Genomic DNA, 26,097 nt, shown 5'->3' on the forward strand with positions numbered 1-26,097 from the left:
GGCTACCTCCCCTTGTAGTGTTGCTTTTCTGTTAATTGTAAACCTCATAGGTATTGATCTGTGAAGCTTGTTACTAAAGAACTGTATGTGTCTGGATATCTAACAATCTTCCTTCTCTTTATTACCATGCAGCCACACTTCTCCAGTCTGAATGATTTTGCAATGTCCTCACTTCACTGTAGAACTGTGTCAGGTGGATCAGCAAGTCGATGTCTCGTTCACTCTTAGCACAAGCTTGATGTTATCCATGTAGAGGAGGTGGCTGATGGTAGTTCCACTCTTGAACTTGTATCCATATCCAGTCCTTGTGATTATCTGGCTGAGGAGGTTCAAGCCTAGGCAGAACAGCAGTGGCAACAGTGCATCACCTTGGTATATGCTGCACTTGATGGCCACTTGTGCGAGCTGTCTTGAGTTGACTTCCAGTGTTGTCCTCCACAGTCCCACTGAGTTCTTGAGGAAGGCCCTTAGTGTCCTGTTGACTCTGTATAGCGCAAGGCATTCACTGATCCATGTGTGTGGTGTTGAGTCGTAGGCTTTCCTGTAGTCAATCCAGGCTGTGCTCAGATTGGTCTGTCTAGACCTTGACTTGTAGGCGACCTCTCTATCTATGAGCAACTGGTGTTTTGAGCCTCTGGCGTTGTTCCCAATGCCCTTCTGAGTGTGCTCATATACTGGCCCATATGGTCCTGTAGCTTGACAGCTATGATGCCTGATAGAACTTTCCATGTTGTGGGGAGGCAGGTTATTGGCTGGTAGTTGGATGGTGCTGTTCTCTTGTGGGGGTCTTTCATGATCAGCACTGTTCTTCCTTGTGTTAGCCAGTCTGTGTGGGAGCCTGCTGCTAGCAGCTGATTCATCTGTGCTGCTAGGTGTTCATGCACTGCTGTTAGCTTCTTTAACCAGTAGGTATGGATCATATCCGGGCCAGGTGCGATCCAGCTCTTCATGTTCTTGAACTGTTGTCAGATGACTGCTACTGTGATGGTGACTGGTTCCTGTTCTGGGAGATTGCTGTGGTCTGCTCTCAGGTCCTGCAGCCACTTTGCACTAGTGTTACGTGTCTTCTCTTTCTCCCATGTTCTTCCAGTACTGTTCAGTTTCTGCTGTTGGTAGCTCTGCTGTTACTGTGTTTTTGCACTGGGGGGGGAGGCTGTAGTGTATACCAGTTCATTTGTTTGAGTTATGGTGGTAGTAGAGATTGTTGTGAGGGCTCTACTGGCATCTTCTAGCATAATATGTGATGGTACTTCTCCACTGAGCCTTGGTAATCGGTCTCAAGGGTTGACTGCACCTAATTTATCCACAATCATATTATGCCTCATATCAGCTGCTATGTTCTGTAAAAGAGGGAGTGACAGTGAAGTTCCAGCTTCAGGTGTTGGCTGCACATCCAGTTGTTCTTCCTGGTCTTGAGTCCAGGATGTAATGTGTAGTTGGTCTATCTCAAGTTGTGAGAGCAACATCTGTTTCCCCAACATCTGGTGCAGACCTTGTTAATCTGGGCGATGTCCCAGCCAGCATGACTCTCTTAATTTGTGTCACTCTCATATCCCAGGTAGGCAGGTGAAGCATTAGGGGATATTTGCCAAGGACCCCTCCTGGTAAGGTATGTACCAGCCAGGATTTGAACCCTGGTCTCTTGTGTCAAAGGGTGGTGTTCTAACCACTGGGCTATCCAGTCTACCTACCTACTTTTCTATCTATCTATCATATGTATATATATGGTGTTATATAAACAACTAATAAAAATTAAGCAAACCATTATAAATCAGTCCTTCAAGCATATTAGTCAATGTATTTGCACCATATAGCGTCTTATGAAAAAAAGAAAGCAATTTCTTATAGTTGTGTCTAGATGGGTAGCTATTTTTGCCTAGCAAATATTACTCAGTAAATAATTTTTGCAACAAGAAGTATATGAAGTGCCTTACCAGCAATCCCATATTTGAAATCTGATCAGATAAAGTATTCATCCATGAATCACTACTTCCTCCTTTTAACGAACACTGAAAACAGAGATGATTAGTTTAAGTTTCATTCTAGGCTGCAGAATGAATTTAAATTTCATTCTTCAATTTAAATAATGCTATATAGTATACCCATCACAAAACTGAAATTGACTGATCCAAATCTCAACTGTTAAATAAAAAGCAATCAAGTTTAATATTAGAGGCATACGGACTTCTGGTTTACTGAGTTTATTTAAGAGATTACTTACTGCTGTGTAGAATTAGTGAAATGCTGTTACTATTATCATTTTGAAATGTAAACTAGCAACAGTTTTGGAAAAATGAGCCAGACTATAAACTTTTATATGCTCCATTGGATGCAAAGTGGGAAAGAAATCATTAAATTTATTCTAAATATAGATCAAATATTTTTCAGCATCACTTTTTTCCCTGAAGGCCATATTAAGTCAAATGGATTTCATTTCTTTAAGGAATTTATTCTGCTAGAAGTATATTAGTTATTTATATTACAAAATCAAATATCATCTGCAACACTTGACATATCAGATAGTTAGAAACGACTGCATGAAACACATGGCTGAAGGCTGGAACTGTTTTAATACCAACAGAAGAAAGGACAACAATACCTGTCCTACTGGCTGGTTAGATTAATAATGCAGTGAAATACTGAGCATTTTTTTCTACTGAGAAGTGTTCGCCATGTGCAGAATTCAACACATTTGAAGAAACAGAAACATTAATTCAGCTTATTTTTTCAATTTTATACAATTGTTAAGCAGCTGTCATAGATCTGTGGATGACTGTTTCTCATAATTTCAAAGTGGAGAGTAAGGAATCTAAAGTAGGAATCTTCCCAGATTAGTGGCCTTAATATAGCAATTGTTTCAATGCATTTCTTGTAACGCTTTACATACAGTACTATCCCTTTTTTGTGGTAAGCAATATTATATGGACTGCTGAAAAAGAGTAAGCAAGCCAAAGAAAGTAGAACCTTCAGGTGAGAAAAAATAAAACAAAACATATCTAAAACTAGTTTACAGGAACACCATTCATTATGTCTCCAAATCTTTCTGTCTAGGCAAACCATCTACCATGTCTGTATAACCACTTCACACATTGCCTTTTGTTCTTTAATTTTCTCTCTTTTTGAGGATTTCATCAGCTCCATTCAACTACAACTTTCTTGGTCTTCCTCTCAACCCATTCACTCCTTCATATATTTCTTCTGAAATTTGAACCACATTCATTTTCTCTAAATGATCAAACAGTCTCTACTTTTCTTCTGGTCACTCACATTTATATTCAATCCATGTTCATTCTGCCCTCATTCATTCCTGACCCAATCTCTTCTTGTTTTATTATATACATTTTGTAAGTACACATTCCCACTGCATTTAACTTACTTTTATGTCTCTCCTGGCATACCTTTAATCTCCATATAACAAAGAGGACAGAACACTTTTATACACAGCCATTTCCACTTCAACAAACACAGACTTCTTGTAACAAACTGCACATTTTCTATTACCATCTGATTCCTTAAAAAATTTCCATTCATTTCCCATCTTTAGTATACAATCTACCAACGTACATAATTCATCTACTTGCTCTAGTTTTCCCTTATTTATGTATTAGAAATAATTCACTCTATTTTTTTTTGGTCAAAAACTACCTTTTGTCCTTGATACATTAATTTTCAGAAACTTACTCCTTGTTGCACAGAACAATCTATTTAACATTCACTGCAAATCTTTTGGCTTCTCAGGGAATAACACAGCATTATCTGTATACAAAAGTACCTATACTTTTACATTTCCAACCCAGACATTTCAAATGTCACATACACATTCCTTAAACCTTTATCCATAAATACATTGAACAAACAAGATGTCATATATCCTTGCTTTACTTCATCTTCAATGCTGAACTTTTTGCTAAGCATTCCATTTATTCTCAAGATGCTTCACTTAATGGTCTTGCCACATTCAGCATCTCTATTCAATAAAAGTATTCCATAGTTCAACTTCATCATACACTTTCTCTAGAACAAACAATAATAATTCTTTCTAACATTCATCTATTTCTCAATTATCTGCTGAGGAATAAAATTCTAGTTGGAACATCCCTGTCTACCATAAAGCTTCCTACATTTTGTTCACTGGCACCTCTCACACCCTCTTCATCAGAATTTCAATCAGGAACAATCCAATTTCCCTGTTGTTTTTGTATTCATTCTTGCCTTCTTTCTCTTCATTTAGAGGAACAAAAGCAGCATCCTTCCAATTGTCACACACACATGCAGTGTTCACTCATGTTAAACTGGTCACCCAGAGACTCTACAAGCAAACTGCACACTATAAGCAGACCACATCCATATTTTAACATTTTTTCCAGTCACAATAGCTACACCTGCAGCGTTGCCATTTTTCAACATTCACACAGCACTGATGGCTTGTCACATTCTTTTCTTACAGCATTTGTTTCCATCTATTCAACATCACTATCATTCTCAACAAATCTATAAAATAATTCTTCCAGCATTCTCTCACTCCAGTTTCATCCTAAGCCATTTCATCACTTTTATTTTTAATTCTACTCATGCTGCTGGAGGCTCTTTGAACCCACTTCCAAAATAGTTTTTCATTTCCATTAAAATCACTCTGTATTTTTTCTGTCTCTTTTAACTGTTCCGTGTTCTCTTTAATTCATTCTTTCTCTTTGTTTTTCTTTTAATACACATTACACAGTATCTTTCATTCTTATCCTCTCATCTTTTTCTGCAGCAAGGTTCTCTTACATGCATTTCTTCTCATGTGCAACTTTTCATTTCATCATTCTACCAAGCATCCTTTTTCATACCTCCACATACCTCTATGGCACTCTGTAAAATAATTCTTGTCATTCTGTTTCAAGTATTTTCAGTATTTTCTTTCCTTTCATTCTATTGGGAAAGTAATCTATTTCCTAATACTCTTTCATATAGGACTCCTCCTTACTATATTATTTTCAGAACTATTAAAAGACTGTTCTGACAAAGTTTGGAAATTAATATCTGCAGTTTGTTTGCCATTTGTTTGCCAGTCCGCTGTCTTAATCACATGGTTTTATGACTTCAGTTTGCAAACTATCTAGAGACATGCAGTTTTAATGGTATACAAACTATAGAAAATAACTAACTAAATAATAAACAATAAAATCAATTATGTTTTTAGATTTCTCTTTGCTTCTTTGCCATGTGTATATGTATGCAAACATGTCTAAACCATGTATTTGAAAACAATATTCTTTTAAGTAGATACTCACCAGTCACTATTTCCATTCATTCTTAGATCTCTGAACTGCCCAATCCATTTTTTCTACTCTCTTCTCATTCCCACCCATCCATTCATCTTACTAACAAAATAATTTTTAATTATGCACTTTCCATACATTAAACTATAAAATCATTTATTAAAAAACACTACCTTTTAACAGTAGCAAATTTATATAATTAACATTCTGCACTACTAGATTTAAGAGAATGGTTCTGGTGTATTCATTTATCTATGGAAGACTACATCACAGAAGACTTTTTGCACCTTAATTTGTGGTTTCTTTCCTCCTTGTCCCCAGCTAGTTGAATTATGAGAGGAACTGCTTCCCTGAGAGCCTGCTGTGTTCCAGACTCCTCCCTCCTCTTCTTCTTCCCAGCTGGAATGCCGTGTTCCTGATACTGGCCCATCATTATCGCCCCAGCCATCTTGAGGTGATTTGGAATCTTTAATGGAAAATAAATGTCAGAAAAAAAGTAGCAAAAAGAGTGACAGCCACCCTAAATTTCCCAAATCTATTATTTCTATTATTTTATTTTACAATCCAGAGTCCAATAAGCAGTTGTACATACTGAAGGATTTTTATCCTTTAGTAAACCTGTTAACTTGGTTCTGGTAACTGTTAACTTCTTTAAGTTTTTCCTGGCTGTATCATTTGCAGTTTTAGAACCTTTCTCATTAATCCAGAAATAAAGGCCCAAGTAAACAGACCTCTGACTACAAAGGCCTTATTTCAACACTCTATATTTATAATTATGGAATAAATATTTAAGTATTTAATTGGTCTTAAAATGTACTACAAAGTGGTTTCCAACAGATTAATGACCAAGATATAAGTAAAGTATGAAAATGGAAACCAGTGATATCCCTCTTGGCCCAAAGAAAGGACATTTTTCTTAAATTGTTTCTTAGATGGTATATGGATGTGCAAAATTAGCATGCATGAAGAAATGAAGCTGTTTACTCTGCTGAATTGGTTGTAGGGAAATGGGGGTACATATTTAGTCATGCCACTATGCCTTTTCCTTTTGGTCTGAATTTTTTTTCATAAAGAATGCATCTGTGTCCATATATTGCACTGCTGAATGTATTTCTAGGAATCAATTAAGATATTATGTCTAAAGGTTTAGCAGTATTTTATGATTCTGCTAGAATGTCCATAGCTAAACACTGGAAAAACAAAACTATGATTCTAGACAATTGGTTTTAGAATGTTTGGCAAATTGGGATAGCAAAGGAGTTTTGTTTAGCTCAGGTTGAAGCCACAAGGTTTTTTTTAACATATAACTTTATAGTTCATGTTAATTAGGTGACTAAAGGCTATCCTCTGACAATCAAATATATTAATGTACAGAAGGAATATTAAGACAATATTAATGCCTGGCTTTGCGATTCTTCCTTTTTTCTATATATCTTTACCTGTGTGTTTCAATATTTTTAAAAAATTGGGTTTTGTTATGAATAAAATATCAAATTCTATAACAGTAGTTTGGCATCACATATCATTCCTTTTTAAAAGACAATCCATCTCTTTATAGCAATCCCTAACTTTTTTTTTCTAGTGAAGCAGACTGCTGCTTCCAAATTAATGTGAGAACAAGCTGAATGGCAAACTTGAAACTTATCACAATGAAACTTATGTTGTCCTGTTTATTATAGCGTTTAGATAGAACGGCTAGTTCATAATTAATTCTGCAAAAGATACAAGCGAGGCAGGGTATAATTAAGTTGAGATATTATTCAGACTCTCCTTGAATCTAAACAATATACTTCAGCTCCTACCTCTAGTAGCTTCTTTTAGTCCTAGCATACCAAAAGGACATTGGGAATCTGGACTAATATTGTTGGGTTTGTACATTACCCCAATCCATAATGTGATTTGTTTTACTTTGGTATGATGTGCCATATGTAACGTTTGGCTTAGCATTAAGTATGAATGCAGCAATCCATTTTGCTGGGGCTAAATCATTCTAAACATCTATTGGCTAATGCTAATGAGATGGTTACTCATTCAAAACAGTTATTTTAAATTAAATATATATTTTAATTACAACTTTGCTAAATTTCAGTTTCTAACCAAATAACCCCCCAAACAGATTGCTACAGTATTCTTTTTGTAGATATGATAAAAAAGATACAGGTATTAATGCAAAATAAAGAATACACATTAGAATATTAGTGATTATAAAACAGATTAACTATTTAACATACATGAAAGTATCAGTCAAATTAAAAAAAGAGAAGTAACAGTTTTTAAAACATTTGCCATAGATTTGTTTGGTTACTGAGAAACCATGGCAACAAGTTGTTTTTGAGATTAAAATCAGTCCCTGTCTATGTCTTGGTGGAAAGAATGCCATGGAAATAAGCAAGAATTGTTTTCATTCACTCAAAATGCAGAACAGCCCACTTCAAGTCCCCCAGCAAGCCACCTTTTTATGCAGTCTTTAAAGGTCCCCTTCTGGGGTTATACTGCCAAAATTCAACAGCAAATCACCAAAAGAACATAGGCCAAGTCTTATACAACTTTATTCTTGCAATTTATTCAGGAAAAGACTCAAAAAATGTTCCCAAACACTTCTTTGGATCTAGTTAAACTACTAATCCAAGAACCTCTTTTCACATTGCTATTTCACGAATCCCTATTTTCCAAAATTGATCCCCCCACCCCCAGCTTGAAAAAGTGAAATAACTTAATTTGTTTCCTATATCTTTATTTATGATTTTAGATTCCTAATTTTTCTTATAGAAACAACAATAGCTTGTGTGGTATAATAATTATTATTGAATGAAAAATGCGCTTTAAACATATTGGGTCTATGTGTTCACCATGGATACTACATGCCTAAGAATGTTATTAGCAACTATTAGCACACATAATTAGCAACACTGACTCCAGCTGTATCTGATAACTCAATGTCTGTGATTGTTATACTGCTCATTCTCCCTCTTGCTCCCTCTTTCCACATGCTGTTTGTTCACCTGCACATTCACATCACCAGAAACTAAAGAACTCTAAAATTTGCGGATTTTGAAAGCACTGCAAGAGAAGACATACTTACTGCCATCTCTTAAATTCCTAGTTGCCTACATAAACACTCAACCTGCTCCATTGAGAGGGGTATTCCAGTCAACCTCACAAGATCTTCACATGCCATACAGACATTTAAATTTGTATAAGCATGTTTAAACATATAATTTAGCTCCATATCCCCCCTTCATGTTAACAGGTATGGATCCAAGGCAGGGATTCCATCAGCCAGCCTTTCACAACTTGCACGCTCTCAAATGTGTAGATTCCAACTTCCAGAACTTCCAAGCCAGCATAGCTATTGCTGATAATTCTGGAAGCAGAAGTCCATACATCCAGAAAAGACGCAGTTTAGAGAAGGCTCAGAGCACTGGTAGAGGAAGATGAAAGTAAACTTTATTAAGCATGGTGTCTGAGCATACTTCATGGCAATGAGGGTAGTTAAACATTCATATTTTTCTACTCCTATTGCATCAGCAGATTATTGTCCTGCAACCCTGTTTAAGGTCAGCTAAGGTGAGCAGGAACAGTTAACACAAGACTGCTATGACACTTTTGGATAACATTTTGCTGACAATCACTCAAATTGGACAGAAGGTTGATTTCTTATATGCGGGATCTAAAGTGATGACACAGTGCCTTGTACTGTTACCTAGGATTCATTTTGGCTTGTGGACTCTGATAGAGTGGCTAGAGTGTTCTCTAGCACTAGCTACATGATGGTTTAGATCCATGCACCTCTTGGTTCTTTTGGGTGGCCTGTGGGAAGTGATTGCAATGAATACCTGGGTTCAGGAACCAATTAATATCTCTTCAGAGGATGGGGTTGAATCAAATGCCTTTAAGGAGGCATTAGTTTATCCTTATTGAAGACCCTTCCCTGGATTTAGCTATTTCAGACAACTAAAGGTGGATGTGGATTTAACTGCAGAGTACTCTAGAGGAAGATGATTATCTGGATTCTTGTCAGTCAGAGTTCATGCCTAGGCTTAATATTGAAGTGGCAGTGATACCCTGGTGGATGGCAATTTGCCAACACATGGATGCAGGAGGGTACCATTCCCAGGCCTATTTGACCTCTCAGTGATCTTCGGTAATTGAATCCTTTTGACTCACCTATAAGAGTTGGGGAACTGAAGTACTGTTTTGCAGAAGTTCTCCTGAGATATGATTCTGGGCTTATAGGGGTAGGGAAAGATTGGCTTACCAAGTATTCCCTTGTGGATTCCTGCTGAGCTCAATTTTCTTTCCCTTTTTAATAACTACATGGGCCTCCTGTGAGAAGTTATCCATTGGTTTGGAATGAGATACTATCTGTATGCTTATGATACTTAGTTATACATTGTCATTTGGGCTGGCTGGGAAAGTCTTGACCCAGTGTTTGGTGTCTGTGGGACCCAGATGGATTGAAGTAAATTAAAACAGAACTTTAAGAAGACCGTGAGAGGACATGGGGATGGTGACATGTCCTCACCACCACCAGGATACAGTACTGCAACGTGCTCTACATAGGGCCATTTTTGAAGTTAACTCAGAAGGTACTATTGTTGCAGAATACAGCTGCCTATATGCTGGTGTGTGAGACCCACTCCAGCCATCTTACATCTATACTGTTGTGTGTACTGCACTGGCTTCCAATAGCTTTTGGGTATTGGCTTTGACCATTAAATCCTTACATGATTTGGCTCCAAGATATATTCAGGAATACCTTCTCCAAACAGAACAAATCTGTCCAGTATATTTATCCTGGCTGGGGAAGTTAACTATTCTTAGTTTAGGCAAAGTCAGATTATTTGCAGTCCGGAAATAGTGTTTCTCTGACCTTTGCCTTATGAAGTAGTATTCCCCCACAAATTAGACTGGCACCAACCTGGACCATAAAGTAATTAAAATGGAGCTATTTCACAGGGCCTTGGAGAGCTAATACTATTTAATATTGGTAGGCATGGGATTTCACACTGATACTGTTTACAGCAGGAGACTGGTAAAACCTTTTCTGATTAACAACTTTTATTAAAAGGCATAAACTTTCATGAGCTGCAGCTTAGAAAGTTTACGGTTTTTAATAAAAGTTGTTAATCGGAAAAGGTTTACCAGGTCCCTGATTTTTTGCAATCAAGAGACTAATATGGCTTTTCTCCTACAACGTCTACAAGAAGCATACTGCTTCTATTTAATTGGTTTTTATTAGTGTAGTGTTATTTATTTTGGTTTTATTATGTCTCTTGCTCTAAACCACAGCAAGTTGCAAGTTTCAGCAGTACATAAATTTAATAAATAAACAAAGCTTTGACTTGGCTTATATTATCTGAGAATATCACTGAAAAAAATGAGACCCAGTGAGTAAATAAATGCTTTCCATCCACTTAACTGTAGAAACAGCTGGCAGGTATTCTGATCATTTGCAAGCTGAGTCTTTTGATTTTGTCTATCTCTATTTTACAAGAAGTAGAGATGTCTAATCAGTTCTAGACTACATGATTAACAGTACAAATACTGAAATAAATACCAAACAATGACTTCATATCATAATCACTGGTGGGCCTTTCTGAATATTAGTGTTGATATGGACTACTGGATTTTAGTTGCTATTTTATTCTGACTTGTGGCTTTATAGCGTGGATCAGTTTTCTGGGTGTTTTATTGAATTGTGTGGCAAATTATCGTACTCCGCTTGTAACTGCTTGAAGGCTTAAGAAAGAGGTACTATATAAATAAATGCAATAAATACACAAATAAATAAAGCTCATTGAGAAATAACAAAAAATATTTTCAAACCGTAACACCAGTCTGAGGAAGAATTCTACATAAATAAAAAAAATCCTATACTACTTTGTGCATATACTTTTAAAATGGTATTGCTTTATTTGACCCTCTAAATATTGTTCATATATTGCTTTTGTTTTAAAATGTTTTTATAACACTATACTACTTTCTAAGAACTATAACCAATGTTTTAGAGTTTTCTGACAATTAGTTTTAATAAGAAAAATTTAAGAATACACATTATTGTTTAAAAAAAGGAAACTAGGAAGTACTTACTAGGTTTTATGGCATTTGATGCACTGGAGGATCCATTTCCCCAAGTGGTAGAAGCCCCTGCATCATCTACTTCACCCCATCCAGGACTGGTTTCATTTGGTTCACCCCAAGCAGCGGTACCATTATCTGGTGCAGGAGGTGTGCTTTTGTTCCAGACTAAATGCAGAAAGAGTTTTCATTCTATGCCATTTATTCACTGAAGTGACTTTCCAATGTTAGAGCAACTTAACCTCAAAATAAAGCTTTCTCCTTCTATATAGCTGATTCTACTTTATCATACCTCAGTTTTAGTATCTATTCTAGATCCTGTACTAATTATTGTGCTAAATCAAAATAATCTAGTAACAGTTTGACACTGTTACAGTATTACATCAAAATTAGAGTTTGATCCTACAGTCAATAGAAGAATTCAAGATAATCACAAATTTAGCATAACAGAGAGAAAAGAAAGGCTTCAGATAAGAAGTCTCTGAATGAGACCAGAAAAAGGTTAATATATCATACCATGATCATATGTAACCTATACCGTCCACAATTTGCTCAGAATATATGGATCTGATAAAATAAATCTGTATACTGGCAAAAATATAAGCAACATATTCCTATACATGGATAGTCGTAGTACTGCATGACACATAGAAAATATAAGCACTCTTTTGCCTCCACTGTCTTTTCTGACACAAACTGTCCATCTAACAATGCAATTCAAGGTGGGAGAAGCACTTAAGTGCTTGGGTACATCTAACTGGAGCGCAATTTGCTTTTTAACTCTTCTCCTTCTGATGCCTGGGAAAAGCCAAATAACTAATTTGGAATCACATACAAATTACATTATTTAATTTACCAATAGCCCAAATGCTCTCTACAGATGAAGTTATTAATAAGGTCAGATTATATAAAAATTATTACTACTACTAGGATGAATATTCACAAGCACCCAATCTATATAGTACTGAATCTGATGAAACAGCTAGCCTTGAGAGCATCAATCTGTTGGATAGGAAATCCATCCTTCATATGTACATGCTCCCTTCCTACATGAAAGGTAATCAGCAGAATTTAAACAAAAATATTCCTAATAATTTGTAGAATACTGTATAAAAAAATCTAATCCAGCAACAAAAAGGTGTGCGATCCTGGAGATAACAGGCTCCAAGGAACCAGTTACACAAGTCCTGATCTAGCAGAGAATCTATCTTCTCCTGCTCTTATATTCCCCTTAAAAGAAATGTATTTATTTATATTTCAAATTTAGTCACCGCCCATCTCACTCATCGAGCAACTCTGGGTGGTTTACAATAAAATAAGAATAAAAACCAATTTAAAATACAATAAAAACAGGAATAAAAAATCAATAATAATCAAAGGGATAGATGGTATAAATATTAACAGTTTGTATCATCATGAAGACCATTAAATATTTTTACCTGAGGCTGCTACTTTGCTAGGCCTTGGAGTAGGGAGGTTTTGCTCTCGTGAAGCTTGTCCACTTTGTGAGTTTTTGTCCCAGAGGTTCACATTCTTATAGTTGTAACTATTGGGGTCTCCCCATGCTGAGGTGCCATCATCAATATCCATTTTACGACTAATTGACTGGGGGGATGGTTCTTCCCAGCCACTGGGTTCTTCATCCTTTGAGACAGTTGTCTGTGGCCCACTGTTCCAGTTAGAATTGGGTAGCCTACCATTACCTGGAGGCTGTGGTGGTGGTGGGGGGTCCCAGGAACTAGGTGCCTCTGACTGCTGATGGTGCTGTTGTTGCTGATTATTCCAGGAATTGGGTTGTCTACCAGTATCATTCCATGCTGGAGTTCTTTTACTATTATCCCACCCTGCTTTAGAAGAAGAGTTTGAATTTGCATTATTACCCCAAGTCCCAATCTCATTTTGGCCAGCTTCACACCAACCTGATATTGACTTGTTTCCTGAAGTTTCCCAATTGCTATTTTTTGTTTGGTCAACTTCTTCTCCCCAGCCATTCTTCCCAGAAGACCATCCCTGATTAGGTGGCCGCCCATTCCATCCTGGATCCTTGCTGGAATTCTCATTCCAGGATGCTGTTACTTTCTCATCTGGTCTTCCTCCTCCCCAGTTAGAGCAACTGCTCTTGTAATCATTCCATCCTCCAGTGTTTTTGGGCTCTTTCCATTCTGTTGGAGTAGAAAGCTCACCCCATCCAGACTTGATTTGATTGCTTTGGCTGGGTGCATCTCCCCAGCCCCCTGAGCTCTTTGTCTGTATGGCAGAACTCTCCCACCCCTCAGTACCTTTATCAGCCTTTCCCTCAGCTCTTGGCATCTCTTCTATGTCCCAAACAGTATCTTGCTTGATTTGAGTTTGACCCCAACCAGTATTTGAAAGCACTCGGGGGTCCAAATCAGTCCTGCTTAATAAAGTTTGCAAAACTGCCTGGCAATCAGGATGTGTAGGCCTGTATGATCGACGTCCAGAATTGTGACTATCACTGCTTCCTGCTTTATGGTTGCTTCCAGTGCTTTGACCTCCAATCTCACTTCCTGCGGAGCTGGAAGATCTTCCCCAACAGGGAGCCTGGGAATTACCTTGGTTTTCAGGAAGCGGGTGGCCCCTTTGATTGTCCCATGCTCCAGTGCTAGAATTTGGTTGGTTTGGACCATTCCATTCACCAATCTTCAGTTCATCAGACCCAGACGGCTGTTTCCATTCTCCCTGAGACATCCCTGATGTCATTTTGTTCCCTTCATTCCATTTACTTTCACCAGAGTGTTGAGGGCCAACGGTCCAAGACCCATCACCCGTAGACCTGTTACTGTTATCCCAAGATTCAGTTCTTGACCCATTTGATTTTTGAACAGAAGCTCCCTTCCATAAGTCTTCCCTATCCTTCCCATTGTTCCCATGATTTCCAGAATTGCTTTGATTAGAAGCACTGTCCATTCCAGAAGGCCCCCTAGCTGTACCCCAAGACCCAACATTCCCAGTTTTTCTCTCTCCAGTGCTTTGTGAAGGGGCATCAGTGCTCCTGGAGGGGTTCCCAAAGCCCATTTCAAAGGACATTCCCTTATTCTCTACCGGGTTTGGTGAACTTAAGTTCAAGGATATAGCATTTCCATTTTTTGGTCCATCAGTGTTGTGAATTTGAGCCTGCTCTCTGCCAGAGACAAAGTTAACACCCGCATTTTCCATCTTTGACTGCTGTTCCCTAGAAGTCTGACCTGTTGTACTAATCTGTGCATTGGAACCACCATTATCAGTTTCTGAAGTCCCTTTCCTTGAATTGCCCTCCTGAATTAGTGCTGGCCAAGCAGATGGGTTGCTATTTGGGTTAAAGTTGCTGAAGCCAGGGTTGGGGCCAATTCTGTCCTGCCCACTCAAGTTTCTCCAGCTTGCTAGACCACCGTTACTCTCTGCTGAAGGACTGGAAGATTGAACAGGTTTAGCCTTAGGGTCGGATTTCCAAGCCCCAAGATTACATTCATTACCAGAGCTTCCAGACTGGCACTGGTTTCCTTTTCCTTTGTTGCTAGTGGTGCTTCCCGGCAGAGTGCTCTTCTCTGAGCCGGAGTTTGAGGCACTGTTGTTGTCTGTGGAGTTTTCGGAAGAAGACTCAGTATCTTTGCTAGCAATACAAGGCCACTCTTCCATGTCAGACCCGTCTACAATCACCTTGTCCCAGACGTGAGTAGGGTTGACATTGGTGCTGTTGGAGGACACTCCAGGACCCCAAGTGGAATTTGCATAATTTGAAGCAGCAGCACCTCCAGTTGTTGAATCTAAAAAGGCAACAGACCAAATTATTCATAAATTCATATAAGACCTTAGGTAACATATATTAGTTAGCTGCAATTATGTAATGGAAGGCAGGGTGAGGAGGATACTGGAATGGAGGATCAAGGTTATTGGGGGGGAGCATTCCTGGAGAGGTTACAGGGCAAGCGCTTCCTCAGCCCGCAGCAGGATCATGAGAAGATGAAGAAGCTGAGACTAGCCCCTCCCTAGAGTCTCACAGGGTATATCCACTAGTTGCTTTAGTATAGGTTTAGTCTGGCAAGATTCTATTAGGTGCAAGCTAATAAAGGAACTATACTGGACTGGACTGCCTCGTCGTTCTTGGGCTGGGCCTCACAAATTAACTTTAAATTTCTTTTCTTTTTTTAATAGTATTTTATTGGAGTTTTAAAATTACAAAGTTAAAAGTTAGAAATTTAACTTTAAATTTCAAATGTTTCATAATCCTGTGACACACATCCTTCATTGTATATTCTTCCTAGTTGTTTGGATGCAGACCACCGTTATGGACTTGCAAGTTAAGACTCCAGATAAGAGATCCTAACTTGCATAGAGTAATTTGAAAGTGTTGGGGTAAAACTAGCACTGGTTGTGCTTCTATTATACCGGTCACAATATGCCAAAACGGATGGGCATAAGAATGCTGCATGTGGGTATAAGAACGCTGCATTTAGCACTGCTAAAACTAGTAAGCTAGTCTACATCTTCTCTATATTGCTAGAAGGTGTTATGAGAAAGATTGACCAAATCCACAATGGCTGCACAGTGTCTTTGGGCCCATATGGTGATGAACATGGCATATTAAAGATTGTGACTTGGAATATAAAAAGAAAAAAATAGTAAAGAGCATGAACCAGTGACTGGAATGGTGTAAACTTGTGGAGATGGACACCTGGAGGGAGGTAAAGATGCAGATTATGAATAAACAGGGTAAAGAGTTTTTCAGGGTAAAGCATGAAACAGCACCATATTGGTTGTTGTGGATGCTCATGAAAAGCAGGTACCTATAGGTTGGTAATAACTATACTTTATACGCCAATGAATTATGATAACAAAAAAAAAAAACAGGTAAGAGTTTTGGATAAGATTATGCAACTTGCTAAATGAACATAATCCAAGGAGAAAAAAATATTCTGCTAAACAGTATAAATGGATGAGCAGGAATGAGATGAGAGTGTAAAGAAAAAGTAATTGGAAAGAATGAGAATGGTAACTGCTTAAAAAAAGATCTTAGTTTGAGTATGCAATTTAAGCATAAATCTATTTATACATACTCATGACAAATGAATATAAATTTAAAAGTATGATTGATTTAAATTTTTATGGTGAAAATTGAGAATTAGTGAAGAATAAAATAGTGATAAGAGGTTCTGAATATGGGATAGACCGTTATTTGCTAATGTCAAGAATGGGTTTGGGGACAAAATCGACATGGAGGAAAATGATGGGAGAAAAACAGGAATGAAAGTGAAAAAAGGCATGAAGAAAAAGGTATGAGTCCTATATAAGAATTAGAAGATAAATTCCCTCCATCAGAGGGAATGAAAAATGGACATAAGGAAAGAGGATGTGGAAACTGTTTGAAACAGTATATATAAATGTGATGTATAAATAAATAAATAAATAAATAAATAAATAAATAAATAAATATTACAGAGTGCCACAGAAGTATGTGATGTTACATTAATGGGATATATGAAAAAGGATGCCTAGTGGAAAGAGGAAGTGAAAGAGTCTGTAGATGGGGAAAATGTAGATAAGAGAATCATTGCTGCAATACATGAGATTGAGAGAAAGTGGCTCTGTAAGATTCAGACAAACAAAAAGATAGTTGCAAGGAATGTAGTCAAAGAGAACAAGGAAAAAGCAGAACATGCGAGCGATATTTATGGAAATTAAAAAAAAAACTGTTGGGAAGTGAGTGAAGGGAGCTAAACAAAGAACCTCCAACAGAATGAATGGAAAAAAATAAAACTCATGAAATTATTTGAGAGGAAGTTAAAGTAAGAGAATGCTAGAAGAATGGTATAACTGTTAGTGTCCAAGAAAAAATTGATGAAAATGAAGTAATCACACTTGTGAGAATGTTGAAAAATAGCAAGGCTGCAGGTGTAACTGTTCAAAATTCTAAAATGTGGATGTGGTCTCCTTATAGGGCGGATGTATAACCTTTTTAACATGTGGGTAAAGATTGCAGGATGCTGTTATTAGCAAGAACAATGAATGCAAAAACTATAGGATTACTTTGCTAAACGTGTCCGGGAAGATGTTTGGGAAAATTCTAATGAAAAAGAACAAGAAGTAACAAGGAACATACTGTGGGATGGGCAATGCAGCTTAATGAGAGGCAGCAGGTATCCAAGATTAAATTTTTTGTTCATCAAATCACTGAGATATGTATGAATGTGAAAAAAACTGTATGTTTGCTGATTCACAGAATTAAAGACTGTTTTGAATAAATTCAGACCTGAATGTGAATTTAAAGTATGTATGAGAGTTCAGCATTAAGCATAAAGTATGTATTTAGATCAGCATTGAGAAAGTGTAAGACAAAGATGCATGATGCCTCCTTGGATGTTTAGTGTATTTATGGATAGAAGTGTAGGGAATGCCAGACGGAGCTGGGCTGGTTGGGGATGTGGATTTACATGTAATTTTGTATGCAGACAATGTTATCACTGAGAACCAAAAGGATTTACAGCAAATGTTAGACAAGAAGGCTGTGTCTGAAAATTAATGGATCAAAGACAAGGGGAGATATGTGTCACAAGGGAAAATGGAGTGACCAATTGCAAGTTAAATTGAAATCGTTAAAAACTAGAGCAAGTAGATGAATTTGTGCACTTTGATAAGAGTATTTACTAAAGACAGGGAAATGAATGCAGAAAGATGTGCAAATGCTGTGTACTGGATAAGGCATCAGACTAGAAACTGGGAGACCGTGAGTTCTAGTGTTGCCTTAGACATGAAGCCATCTGGGTGACCTTGGGCCAGTCACTCTCTCTCAGCCCTAGGAAGCAGGGAATGGCAAATCGCTTCCAAAATCTTGCCAAGAAAACTGCAGTGACAGTCGCCAGGAGTCAAGACTGACTGAAGGCACAAAAAAGAAAAAAAAATGCTAATAGAAAAGTAGTGAGCAGTATGTGCTGTTTTTGCAAGGAATCAATGTTTGTTGAAAGGCAATACATAACAGCATGCTTCTGTCCACTTTCTTATCTGGAAGTCAGTACTGGAAATGTGAGGAGAAACTTAAGTTGAATGCAATGAGAATAAAGTACTTAAGCATGTGTGATTAAACAAGAGATATTCCTAAGTCCTGTTTTAAAAATAACTAGAAAAAGATATGTTCAAAGCTTGCTTAACAGTTCTTCCTGGCCTGAGAATGGTTGGTTCTTGCCTCGTAAGCTTCAGTCCTTACAATAAGGAAGGTCTGAGTTTGAAGGTAGAACCACAGAGCCTAAGGGTTTCTTTGAGAGGGTAGATCAGTTACAGCATGAGAACTGGCCACTAACATTTTCCATCTCTGATTCTGGAATAATGCCTAGCCTAGAACTGACTGAAGTGCTAAGAAGGAAATCAAACATTCCACTGGAGAAGAGCAATCTGGAATATAATATATCTTACTTACCATAAGGAGGATATCGCAATTTTATTTTAATGGCTTAAATCTGTGAAAGCAAACAGGTGACATCTGAATGGAGGGCCACGATATACTCTCGAAATATCTCTGCCAGACTGCATCTGGAAAGGCAGTTGCAGAACCCCCCGGACCAGAATAGCACCTATTACCCCAATGCTCAAGCCTCACTAATGGCCCTCATCTTAATTCTAACAGCTTTAATAACAATGATCACATCAGGCTTATCTCTAGGCATAGATCAAATACATATAAAGGCTTTCTTATTTGGCAAATGCCATATAAGAGCAATCAGTAAAAGAGATAATCCACATATGAACCAAGTCTAGGAAGCTGTCCAGCAGCAAGGAAACTCTCAATAGAAATGTCATAAGACCTTCATATGTGCTACTGTTAAGTCCAGGGAGCTTCTGATCCTGCCTGAGTATGGCTGGCCCTGATCTGGTTTGGCTTCTCTCCACAGATTACCACTGCCAGGTACAGAACTTGGCTTTCTGTTGCTTCTTCCTTAGATGCCTGCATGCTTAAGTTCCTGGTCGGTCTACTGGGTTTTGGATGGGAACAGTAGAGCTGTTGTCTCAATGTCTTTGCTGGATCCTGACACCACATACACTTTGTTGAGGCCTGGAAGCAAAGAGTCAGCATTTTGGTCAAGCTTTTTCCTGATTCTCTTCCTCATCCAAGGAGAGCTCTTAAGACCAGGTCACGATACTAATGACTGGGAAAGAGACGGATGACACTGTAGAGAATGGTAACAAATCTCCTTCTGAAATGGATCTGCAACTGTACTTCCTTTATACCTGAGATGCAAACACTCTCTATAGTTTGTTGGAATTGGTAAGCAAAGGAGAAGAATTTTGAATGAAGCTTGAAAATATATATTTGGTGCTAAGGAAGATATGATTTGAGACTGAAGAATGGTCTGCTGCTATCAGTTCTGATAAAACCGACAAAGCTGAGTTACCAATGTCAATTTTGAATTGCTCCTCCTCAGGCCTGGTCAGAATGCTTTGAAGACTTTTTATACTTATAAGCATGGTATCTAGTTGGTGGTTGATCAGGCAATCCTAAGATTTCAAGCTGAGTATTAGAAATGTTGAAGATACTGAGCAGGATTTTAAATTTATAGCCACAGTAGGCTTCAGGCTTAGGATAGTCAGTACTCATGAGTAGCAGATTGTCCCCTTATAGACTTTTTGCATGAAACGGAAAAAAAAATGCACTTTATGGCTTGTGGTTTTGCTGATTAGAAAAAAAATGGGTAAAAGAAAAAAGTGACCTTTTTTTTTGTAATCATAGAATAAGAGATAATTTTGTAATTTTACTTATATTTGCTGCAAGGGAAATCAGAAACTCTTTCCTACCTACCTACCTATCCACCCACCCTCTATTAGTGTTAGTTTTTATGTTCTTTGTAAAGCTTTTAATACATATATGTAGCAGCTTGTCTAAATCATGGCTTTCTGGGCCACTGGGACTGCTCTGTCTGCAGTAGTAAAGAGTTACTCCAAATAAATTATTGGAGGTACAAAAATCTTATTGTGATAAGCTTGACTTGGGAACATCTGACAATGCAGGCAATGTGAAGAAAAAAGGCCGCAAGAGTGCTATTTAGTTCTGGTTAGTTTACTCCTACAAGATCTCACACCTGTACAAACGGGACACCAATGGACAAACTACCCTTTTAAGAGAAAATAAGCCATGGTAACTATTATGGCAGTCAGAAGAGAACAAAAGGGATTGATGAAAGCACTATCCTCTTACATGACTTTTTTTAGATATAAGGGTTATTGCCAAAAATATAGAGCTCTTGAACATTCTCAGTTATTGTTACATAATCCATCAATATGAATCAGAGCATGAAGAACTGTATGTATTCAGCATGTTTTCATCATTTATTAAGTATGAATTCAGGTAGCCTGCAGCATGCTATCAAAATAACTCCTATGGTGAAATAAACAGAGTGTACTCTTGATTCTGTGGCTTTATGCATATAACACATCACTCAAAATACCCCACTGGGAACTTCTACTCCACCCTGTTAATAAAACGACAAACTGACACTCAAAAGATCAGTACAGTATACAGTAAGGTCAGCCTTTTGTACAACTCATTTCAAGATACAATATCATGTAAGAAGCTTGGATACCCAAAGATTTAACACTCAGTGGCTTCAGCTCATACTCTTTGGATGCAAGAAGTTGATGCAGGAAGGGGCAGACCCAAAGATGGACTGGGAACATTAGTTCTTACCAGTTTGTGTTTAATGCCAGAAAGCCTTTGTTCCTTTAATCAACATACTATAGCTACGACAGACTACTTTAGAAATTGCATCAAGCTAGCTATTAGTGTCTGCCTACCCTGTCAAGACAGAAATTCTGGGTTAGAAAACTGATCTGAATTGCACAGCTTCGTATCTGAACTTCTTACCACCTTTCCCAATGTGTATACTGTGATACGTTGCTATTTGAATGCCAGATTAAGCTGTTACACTATCTTCATGCTATCAGTGCTGCCACCAAATGAAAGCAGATGCATTCCCCTTTCCAGGGTCTTATAGCAAGCCAAACTACACAGGGCTATGTTTGGCTCATTCAGCTAACAGACTTAACCCTACATTCTAAAGGCTCCACTTGAAAATGACCAACCTTCTGAATTCATCTTTTGGACTGGTCCAGAATGAGTGACAGTTATGTAATGTCACTGGAAATTTATTCCATTTTGCAGGCTGTTTTGAGGTCATTCCCCAATTTAACACAGATAACTTTCCAGTCTCTCTACATCTAGAACTATTTATTCAACAGCTCCATGTTGAGACTCCACAGCAACCACAATTTTACCAGCAAAAATGTTCAAAGATTCTTTTGATTTTACAAGCACATAAGATACATACAATGATTAGTTAATTGTATGTATCTCACACGCTAGTAAAATCATGAAATCCAAAATTCAACAATGCATGGAACAAGAACTGACAGATGTACGTACTTCATCCAGATGAGGCAGGGGCATCCAAGATCACATTGCTAATATATGATGGATAATGGAAAAGGTGAGGGAGTTCTTACAACTTTAAAAGCAAGGAATAAAAACATATATCACTGAGTTCCAAAAAGATACCTATTATTTGTTTTCTTGATTATACTAGGGTTACTGATTATGTGGACCACAACAAACTATGGCCTGCCCTTTTAAAACAAGGAAATACCAGGTTTCTCAGCTACCTGTTGTATGATGACCAAGGAAGCAACAACAGAATATGGGGCAACTAAATGGTTCAAAATTGGGATAGGAGTGTGCCAAGGTTAATTTATATGAAGAGTATATCACCTTGATGGCTGGAATCAAGGAAGATTTAAGGAATCCCTTGTGGAAGGCGACAGAAGACACCACAACAGTTGGTCTACTGCTCAATAACTAAATAACTAATTAAAAAAACTAAGGTTATAACAACAGGCAATGCTAACCCAACACAAATACATGAAGTAGGTGAAGTATAACAGATTATTTTCCTAGGTTCAAAAATTCATGACTGAAGCCATACAATAAAGAGACATCTGTTACTTGTTACATCTTAGTGGCAACATATAGCTGTGAAAATGGGGCCATCAGAATGGCTGAACAAAGAAAAACTGATGCCTTTGAACTGCGATGTTGGAGAAAATTGATGAGAACACCATGAACCACAAGAAAAGCAAATAATTCAATACTAGATGAAAACTGGATGCCACAGTAGAAGCCCTAATAATGAAGCTAAGCTTAAATAGTTTGGACACATAATGAGAAGGCAAGAGTCACTGGAGAAGATCCTGATGCTTAAAAAAAAAAAAGCAAAGGAAATTAAAGGTAAAGGCTGACAAAATATAAGGTGACTAATGGCACAAGCAGGAGTTTATAAGAACTCAAAGCAGTTTCTCACAGAAAGTCCTAGGGAAATTATGTCTTTTGTGTCTGAATGAGCAGCAACAAGTCTTTACATCTGCACACTGTTAGTACTAACATGTGTCTTTGAAGCAAAGTAATGCACACACTTACCTTTGCCAAGACCTACATGCAAAATAAAGCATCTATCTATCTACCTACCTACCTACTTACCTAACCTTAACTTCACAGCGATAATTAAAAAAACAAGCAGCTATAACTTAGGAGACAGGCTAACAGGTATGTAGCTGCAACCTATCATTTTCCATCTGGCCATGTTCAGTGTTTGTTTCTTCTCAACACTCTCACATCATTCCATCTAGCCTAGCCATCAGCAGTAGGAACATGACTAGTCCCCACTGCTGTGCTGGCTAGGCTGGAAAGAGTTTGGAGGAAAAAAATGTCCAACCACAAGCTGCAAAACAACAGCTTAAATACAATGCCTGAAGCACTCAGACTGACACTTCTTGAAAAAGAAACATTTTGTTTCATGCTAGAAACAAATAAAAAAGTTATTTTGTTTTGACTTAAAACCTATGAAGGTATTACAAAATAATTCCAGTGACTGCAAAATGCAAAATGTGAGCCCTATTTTTAATAATGATTGATTTCCTTTTGCTTCTTTCCCTTGATAAAAACAAACCTCTTTTGGGCAAGTGATCATTTCATCTGTTCATTTGCTTTGGTAATGACCTGTTCTAGTATCAGATTATTTCTGAATGCATAAGAACAAATATTCACAATTTCACATTCAGAAGATTCCAAATTTATGACCTGAAATCAGAATGGTCTGAAATCAGAATGTTCTCCACTTCCCTACTAAGGAAATACACTGAAAAAAGTGTGTAACCTATTTTTATAAATAGCTACTTGCTTAGCTTTATGTGAATAATTAAAATCAAAACTTTCTAAAAAAAATCTCTCTTTATTACAGTATTTATTTATTTGATTTGTATCCTGCCCTATCCCCAATAACTGCGGTTGTCATTTAAAGGTCGCCATGGAGGGTTCAGAATAAAAATGAGTAAATTAAAAATCAATTTCAAAATTCAAAATACAGAAATATATGACAGGGCACAGACAGCAAAATAATAAGCAGAATGCTAATGGTTTCATACCGGTTGCAGTCCCACTGTCACATGGCAGTAGCACTCCTGTTACTGGTTGTGCGTTGTTTAGATTTGCTCCAGGTGCTGGAGAGGGAGTAGGCCCTACTCCACTCCCAAGGAGCATACAAGATGGCGGAGGGGGCTGCCCACGTTTCAATAACACTTTGTGGTCCTGCTGGCAACGAAATCGCGGCGGCACCTCCCGAGGCATGTAGCGGGCGGCGCTTGGCGGTTGACCATTCGGCACTGCCACCCTTTTGGCATTATTGCCACCATTTATAGGTGGCGATGGAGAGCTGCCAATTGGGCTGGCGGTTACTGGTTGGCTTAAACTTGTTTTTGTCGCTTCGGGCACTACAATGAAAAATATGTTGGTATTTAGTATCGCTTTGCAAGTTTAACTGTGTCCAAAAATCACAATAAATAAGATCTAGTAAAAATATTTCTAGCTTCAAGCATGAAGAAAATTAGGAATCACTATGACATAAATTCACAAAAACTGCTACTGAAGGAGGTGACACTAGTTACTAAATCTAAAGTTTCACACGTTTTCCAACAATAACAGTAGCTGCTGCCTCAAGGTGTTTAAGTGAAGACATGACACAGTACCTTGTTTTGTCTATTTATCTATCGGACTTAGAAGACACTCAGTCACATTGTAAGTTATAGTACTGCAAGATTATGAGTAGCTCTAAAGGATTCACAAACTTTTTCTTACCACTAGTTTTTGCCACATATTGTTTTAGTTAAAAATGAATTCTTGAACTGGAAAGAGGAATAACATGCATCTGATATCTGGTTCTGGAAAACTTAACTGTCACATCATGAACAAGATGGAAATTTTTCACTGACAACCACACATAAAGCTCACTGCAGTTTAATCACGTTGTAGGTAAGACAGGTGTTACCAAATTCAAGATCTGCCTTTTCAATAAATAAGCATAGCTAATGTATTAATCAAAAGTGAATGAAGTTCATCATGGTAAGTGCCCAGATATCCAAAATCAAAACCAATTCTAGTACACAAAACTATGCTTAATTCTAAGAATTTATTTTCTTTCCAGCATTGGACAGATTCTTATTTCTGGGTTTCTTTTTTGACCTTTTTTGTCTTACTGTTTTGTTTGAATAAGACCTTTACATTTCAGTTTCTTAATTTAAGTCAGTCCAATGCCATATGTGAACATATTTGTGCGAACTATGATTTCTGCAGACCTAGGGATTTATGTTCCAAAAGAGAGGCCATGCTCACCCCCATGGAGTATGGTATCAGCTAGGTATTCTAGTTTTCAGTTCCGTTGATATATAATTTTTCTCCCAGCCAGCCAGCCAAGAAATCCTCTTAATTCCCAATAAATTATAGAGGTATTAAGGCTTGAGAAGAAATAAGTTTGAATGTTGCTTTTGCTAAGATACAACTCTATTCAATTAAAAACATAGGTCATTCTTAGGCATAAGGGCATTGTGGCCCAGATGAAATGTGCTGCATTTGACATAATGTATAAATCAGCACTCTTCAAAGACTGGCAGAGCAACACATTTTCCCTTTATATTTTAGAAAAAAAAATAGTCTATATTCAGTTTACACAATAGTACTTTACACAGGAATAAGAGTTTTATCATAAGGATAAATAACTTTTATTAAGAGGAAAAAGGTTTTTCAGATAGCAAGAAAAGTTACAGCTTTAGAAAAGTTAAAGCTTCTTACCTTTGGTTTTTTGATCTGTGACCTGTAAATAAGAATAAAAACAAAAGTAGTAATTTGGTTTTCATAAGTTATCCTTGTTTTTAAAAGTATTAATATCTAAACGCTGAATACTAACATACTGATGTACCTGCCAATATTAAAAGTTCAGTCAAGCAACTCATTATATCTATCAGTACATACACTACATAGACATTTTTAAAAACTTCCATCTTCTTTTAATAACATAGTATAGCTATTATGATGCTGGGTTAGGACTGGGGAGATACAGATTTAATTCTATCAGCCATGAAAATTCACTGGGTGACTTTGGGCCAGTCAATCTCAGCAAAACCCACCTCACAGAACACCGATCCCCAATTAAGCTGCCCTGACCTCCTGAAGAAAAGGTCACATATAAACATATGAAGACGAACGCAAACTATTCTATGAAATGCGGTGATGTAGATTAAATCCTGAAGGCTTTATTTGCTGAACTATTCAATTAATCAGGAAGCAGATACAAGAGATATATTTAAGATTAAACAACTAGCCAGCCTATTACTTTGTCCAAAGTACCAAAAGAGAAATCAGTTTATGAACCATCCATATAAAAATCCA

The 26,097-nt window shown here is 37.4% G+C and overlaps 1 protein-coding gene and 1 long non-coding RNA gene across 7 annotated transcripts in view; one reads left to right on the forward strand and one right to left on the reverse strand.

Annotated features, from left to right (window-relative positions):
- Nucleotides 1-5,724, forward strand: part of LOC112542440 (uncharacterized) — a 34,178-nt gene extending 28,454 nt beyond the window's left edge. The window contains exon 3 of the long non-coding RNA XR_003086200.2: nucleotides 5,586-5,724. This is a non-coding gene — a long non-coding RNA (uncharacterized LOC112542440). The remainder of the gene's footprint in view (nucleotides 1-5,585) is intronic.
- TNRC6B (trinucleotide repeat containing adaptor 6B) overlaps nucleotides 1-26,097 on the reverse strand; it is a 145,376-nt gene that overhangs the window by 49,066 nt on the left and 70,213 nt on the right. For all 6 annotated transcript variants that reach the window (XM_088141022.1, XM_088141019.1, XM_088141021.1 and 3 more), the window contains 6 exons: nucleotides 25,501-25,522; nucleotides 23,802-24,146; nucleotides 12,785-15,109; nucleotides 11,358-11,513; nucleotides 5,552-5,730; nucleotides 1,935-2,009 (listed from right to left, as the gene is read on the reverse strand). In XM_088141022.1, the coding sequence (XP_087997148.1) occupies nucleotides 1,935-2,009; nucleotides 5,552-5,730; nucleotides 11,358-11,513; nucleotides 12,785-15,109; nucleotides 23,802-24,146; nucleotides 25,501-25,522 (3,102 nt within the window). The remainder of the gene's footprint in view (nucleotides 1-1,934; nucleotides 2,010-5,551; nucleotides 5,731-11,357; nucleotides 11,514-12,784; nucleotides 15,110-23,801; nucleotides 24,147-25,500; nucleotides 25,523-26,097) is intronic.

This window comes from Python bivittatus, unplaced genomic scaffold (genome assembly GCF_059951505.1).
Source record: "Python bivittatus isolate LINGU-HERP-01145 unplaced genomic scaffold, Pbiv_v1 ctg000330_np1212, whole genome shotgun sequence".
In the NCBI taxonomy this organism is placed as follows: domain Eukaryota; kingdom Metazoa; phylum Chordata; class Lepidosauria; order Squamata; family Pythonidae; genus Python; species Python bivittatus.